Source organism: Rhagoletis pomonella, unplaced genomic scaffold (genome assembly GCF_013731165.1).
Source record: "Rhagoletis pomonella isolate Grant_MI unplaced genomic scaffold, Rhpom_1.0 Rhpom_scaffold_00015, whole genome shotgun sequence".
Classification (NCBI taxonomy): Eukaryota; Metazoa; Arthropoda; class Insecta; order Diptera; family Tephritidae; genus Rhagoletis; species Rhagoletis pomonella.
The window spans coordinates 6,141,524-6,147,458 of record NW_023458569.1 but is presented as its reverse complement, the minus strand read 5'-3'; the positions used below and the strand labels follow the sequence as shown (position 1 = coordinate 6,147,458).

Below are 5,935 nucleotides of genomic sequence, written 5' to 3'. Positions count from 1 at the left end.
ATCAATTAATTTACAGGGAACTGTAAGAAGCAACTAAATGGATATGAATTTTGCTGATTTGAAAAAGGAAGCAGCTGCTACCGCTGCGGATGTTTTTTCTCCTACCGCTGAAGCTGCAAAGAAAGCAACAAATGACACATATGACTTGCTAGGTGGTAGTGGTTGTCGCGCATCAACGAGCGCACGAGATGACAACACGCACACGGAACACTACTTTGAAAATGAGCAGAGGGGTATTGATTTTGAACACGTCGATCCACAATCTTTCGTACAACTTATGTCTGCTGGTGCAAAAGAGGCACAGGTGCAGTTGGATGCCAAGTTCGCACAACGTAATGATTTCGACGACTTCTTTTCCAATGCATCTAAGGATTTACAGTCTATTGGTCAACCGTTGCAACGTGATTTTAAGCAGAATGCACATGATTTTATTAATGCCGAACGTGGGCTCTTTAGGACTCCTGGGGATATTGCGGCTCCTATACCAGCTACAGTTCCACGTGTACACAACCACCCAACTGAGTCAGCTGGCAAGGAAGAAGATTTATTAAATTTCAGTGATGGCGATACCACACAACAACGTGCACTTGCGCAACCATTTTTAGAAGATGTGGGTAATAAGTTTGCCCCTTCTGCACCAGCAGCGCCTGCAATAACCACGAACACTTTTTATGACGATGATCTAGGTGTAGGAAAATCAACCCATTCCGCTTCCAATAAGGACTCGGATACAGATTCTCCGTCTTTGTCTTTTAATCCATCACCGGCTAAGAAAAATCCAGTAATAGCTGCCCTCAAAGAGCTGGATAATGAAAAATTTATATCATCTGAAGATCTACTGGGGGATTTCAAAGAAGAGCGTACGGCAACACCTCACTTCCACACTACTGGGAATACAGCTAAATCTGAAACTATAACGCTGGTACAGCTACCGAAAACTTCGGTACCCGTCACTGATTTAGATGCAGAAGTGGAGCCTGGGTTTCCTTCTTCACAAGTCGAAGAAGTCAAAAATTATGTGTTGTCGAAGGCTACAACCGCGACAGGTACGAAAACAGCCGATGAAGCTGCCATTGCAGCTGCAACCAAGCCAGCCGCTGTTACTGAGCCCGCTGGTTCCACCTTAGCCAAAACATCTTCGATATCGCCTAAAAAAGATACAACTGAAGCAGTCAAAACCAGAATAGCGTTGCCAGTTCCTACAAAGGAAAACAAACTCTCGCATCAACATTTGGATCAACCCAAGATTGTTTCTGTAGAAGAAATTTTCTACAAATATGGATTGGGTGAGTACAACAAATTTCTACATACATACATGAAATTTTGTCTAATAAAGAATCGTATTTTCTGGTAAATTTTTCTCGAACTTTGTGATTCATCATTTATGTGTATGTTTATTTACAACATACAGTTGCCCACGAAATAGTAAAAGTGCGATCTTTTGACCAGTTTTGGGAATTCTTTTGTTTGTTTAATGTTTTATGAAAGCCTAGCTGGTTATACAACTAAAACAATACAAAATAACATTTCAAACCTTTTAATCAGAATCATTTGAAAAAAAATCGGTACGCAGTTTTTTAGCTTTTTTATTGCATTATAAAGGAGTGCAAGTTTCAAGATGGTAAAAAATCCCATATGTTCGACAAGTTTTTTTTTTATATGGAAGACACTGCCAGCAAAAAAAATATTGCCATAATCAACTGTATTTTTTGAAGGCAACTTCATTAAACTAGAGTTATGTGGGCTACGAAACTGCCTCTGAAAGTTTTTTTCTAAAGATTCTGATTAAAAAAGTGTACACCTTAGTTATTTGTACAATGATTTTGGGTTGTTGTGTCCAACGGCGTGAACCGCAACTAAAAATAAAAACTTTACCATACTGTGTAGTCGAAGGACCAAACTTTAATCTAAAACAAAGATTCAAATTTCCGAGCACTAGTTTATGAATAAATTCTGTTCGAATTATTCTCCGTCGGCTCCAAATATATCCGGAATCCGGCTTATCCAGCCGTTTTATGTTATCCAACAATCCGGCCGTTTTTATTTTCAGCCTAATTGCGTAAGTCGTGTCAACATCTACTACCGTACTGAAATAACTAAACGACAAAAATAGTCGAAAACGATGCAGTGCCGCCAAGTTTTTCTGTTTTAATACACTAGTCGAGCCGAAATTTAGGCAATGATATGAAATTTTCGATACTATTGGACTCTCGAAAATCGATTTGCATTCGACAGACTCTCGCAATGAGGCTGTTTATCCGACAATCTGGCAGGATACTGGCTAAAGTCCGGCCGGATTTCTGGATATCAATTTTATAGACATGGTGACCATATTAACTAACGTAAAATAAAGGACTTGTTTGAAAATGAATTGGGAATACGTACACACTATTTGTATGATACAAGTACCTTGCCCATATCGTAATTTAAATCAAATGGTTCATGCAGCACCAATGAGCTGAGTGTTATTTCTGGTTTCAAATGGCTGCATATTAGGGCGGGTCGAAAATCTATTTTTTCTCAAATCCCTTGGTAATAGTGAAAATATATTCTATCATGAAGTCAACAACAAGCCTGCAAAATATTAGTATTTTATTTTAGTTGTAAGAGCCCGCGCATCGATCGCAAGTGACCCACAGCACACTAGTCGAATAAGACCAATTCTTGTTGAAAATTCTGGGTTCGGCAAAAAGGTTTGGTGCATATTATTTGATAATGAATCCGTTTACGCAAAAGATAAAGACAAATTTCATTTCTCGCAGCCCTTTAGCTTATCTTTAATCTCAAGGTTATTTGTTTTCAATAAAATTTGAATTGTTCCCTTGATAATTGCACTGGCCTATTGTCAAAAGATGTAAAGAACAGCTTTAATATTGCTGGCGTGCATTTAGGTCGCTGGTTCCAAATATTCTAATCTTTTTTTAATATTAGCTATAGTTTGCGAATTTTTGCAAATTTAGGAACAATTTCGGTAACTCTAATAGAAAAGCCATTATTTGCCATCATCGTGGAAAATTTTTGTTTATGCAAATGAGTATGGAAACACTGAACAGGCACAGTTTCTAGAAACACATTAATAGTTTACTTATGTTTATGCATACAATATAAAAATTGCAAATATAAGAAAATGACAAAAAAAATTGTTCAAAATTTTTTTTTATTTTAAAATAATTTGTTTATAATCTGAAAGATTTTAATAATATTATTATCAAAAATCAATAACATTAAGTCTCGCCTTCAATTTGGTAATTATTAAGTACCGATCGAGTAACATTTACCAAAGTTATATCGAAAAACTTAAGTGGATCTCCAGTTTTTTTCTAAAAAAAATTTCTCTTCAATTGTATAAATAACTTCTAAATGATATAACCGGATTCCAGAAAAGTGTGTCGGGAGTGACTTTTCGTTCAAGCTAAATGCAAAGCAATATCGTCCAATTGGAGAGTCCTCAAAAGGATTTCCCAGGATATGTTAAATACTATTGCATTTACCTGCAGTCACTTTTTCACATAATGGAATTAACTAAAATATGTATGTATATCTAAACACTTATTGCACGTCCCCTACTTTCATATAACGACAGATTTAGAAACCGCGAACAATTTTCAAGACTGCATAAATGGACTTAAAATGGGCGTTTCTCACCCTAATTGTATTATGTTGATGTATGTAAATACTTATATGCTTGAAACTACTATTAACTTATCAAACGATTCCTAATCTTTGACGATACATGTTTGACTTCATTCACCACGATCTTGAAAACTGATCAAATCGGCGGGACCAAGTCCATGGTCCTTTTAATATTATTGTGGCGACGGCAAGTAAAAGACTTCGATTAATATGTTAAAATGATATACTTTGTACTTTTAATGATTTAAAGACTTGAACAAATTAGGTATATGTAATGCAAAATCAAATACAGATGACGTTGAACAAAATGCAGGTATGTGCGTTGATCGTTGACAATGTTGATTGATGGCGATGGGGAAGTGCTGCCCTTGCTACTCGTTCGCGCTCTGATTTTGCAATGAAATCGTTTGCAATCAACTGGATTCTAGTGCTGTAACTGCCAATTTCGTTTTGCCCTCTCATACTTTGTTGCGGCGAATTCGAAGGATGGAAGGACAAGACGAAATTAGGTAGTTCAGTGCTGGGAAACGACAGTTATATAAACATCCGAAAACATTAAAACGTTTGAAATAAATCTCGTCTCACTTTTTTACATTTTTCACTTTGTTGCTGAAGTAATGAAGAATTTTAAATTCATAAAGGAAAATTGTCGTTTTTGTAAGTTTTATCTTAATATCTTTAATACTTGTAGGCTTGTTGAAAAATGATAAATGAACGTGAGGTACTAAATTTAATAACTCTTAACTTGATACATCGTCCTGTTTAAAGCAATTAACGCATTCTATAGATATTACAAGCCAAAGTTTCATTTTCAAAATTCATACACTTTGATTCCTTTGCGCGGGCTAAAGATAAGTTTTAAATAAATGTTTCGTGGCCTATAACGATTGCCTTAGACCTAAGACATCATAATATTACTATTACAATACGGTAAAAAGCCTTTTATTTTCCTCAAAAAAAATTGACCCAGCCTACTGCATATATCTTCATTCTCGCCTAGTGTAACCGCTGCTGATATTTTGTCGTATGCTTCTAAGTCAGCTATAATCGATAAAAAGTGGATGGTTTGCTACCCGCTCATAAAGAAGGATTCTGATATTAGTAAGCTCAGAAAAATGAACTTCAAACTGGGGATTCTGGATTGCGGCTACGAGAAGCTGCTTAAGGCGGACATATGGCCAACGAGTGTGCTGATTCGTCCATTTCGTTTTTTTCAACGAACGGAGCTCCTCAGAAAGAGGCATAACAAACCCTGTGGTAGGAAAAGCAATTAAAATATATTATCAAAATGTTTCCGGCCTCCGAACAAAGTCTCAGGCACTTTTTGAAATGAGTTCTCAATCAGATTATGATAGTTATATACTGATTGAGACCTGGATCAATGCAAATTTTTTCGATAATGAGTTTTTTGATGCCAACTTGTGCAACGTTTTTCGCAAAGACCGACGCTATTTTAAAACGGGACTCTCTAGAGGAGGTGGATTGCTCATAGCAGTTCGACGAAACTATCTATCCTCGCTTGTCCATTTGGTGAACGCGGATACCCTGCTGGATCAGCTCTGCGTTTCTGTCAATGGCTTGTCTAAACTTCTTGTATGCGCTTCCTATGTTCCGCCGTCTAGTGCTGAATCTTTAGATAAAGCGCATGTGGATAATATTCTTGCTTTAGCTTCTAATATTGAAAATCTTTGTATTGTTGGTGATTTTAACTTGTGTGACATTAACTGGTCTAGTTTGGAAAATAGTCTAGCCTTATATCCCACGAATGTTAACAGTGGCTGTGAATGTTATGTTATTGATAATTTTTTAAGTATTAACCTATTACAAATTAATAGTTTTTCCAATAAACTACCTAGATTCCTAGACCTTATCTTTATTACCTTGACCTTACACTTATTGAGTGCCTCGATCCTTTATCGACTCCCGGTCTACATCATGTCCCTCTTATTCTTCATTTAGAGTTTTATGAGTTTAGACCTATTTTAGCGGATAGTATTCCTACTAGCTTCTGCTATAGAAAATGCAACATTGGTGCTGTAAATGATGCGGTTTCATCTGTAGACTGGGATTCGTTATTTGCGGGTGTCGGTGTTTCGGATTGTGATCTATTATTTTTATTGGCCAAATAATAGACATAAGAACGATTATGAGTGTTAGTCACCCTGTGACATTCCTACATTCTAATTCATATACATACATACGTCAAAATTCAGAATGATAGAATACAAATCGGCAAAAACCAAAGTAGCGGTATGCCTGATGGCGCCACCATTGCTTTTCACCGTACTGTAAATTTCCTCGT

At 36.5% G+C, this 5,935-nt stretch overlaps 1 protein-coding gene across 2 annotated transcripts in view; it reads left to right on the top strand.

Annotated features, from left to right (window-relative positions):
* The window catches only part of LOC118749323, a 1,762-nt gene extending 406 nt beyond the window's left edge, over window positions 1-1,356 (top strand). The window contains exon 2 of one of the 2 annotated variants that reach the window (XM_036484117.1): window positions 11-1,356. In XM_036484117.1, coding sequence (XP_036340010.1) covers window positions 38-1,354 — 1,317 coding nt within the window. In that variant the 5' untranslated portion in view covers window positions 11-37 and the 3' untranslated portion in view covers window positions 1,355-1,356. The remainder of the gene's footprint in view (window positions 1-10) is intronic. The other variant, XM_036484118.1, reaches the window with a different exon arrangement.
* Window positions 1,357-5,935: the final 4,579 nt, after the last annotated feature.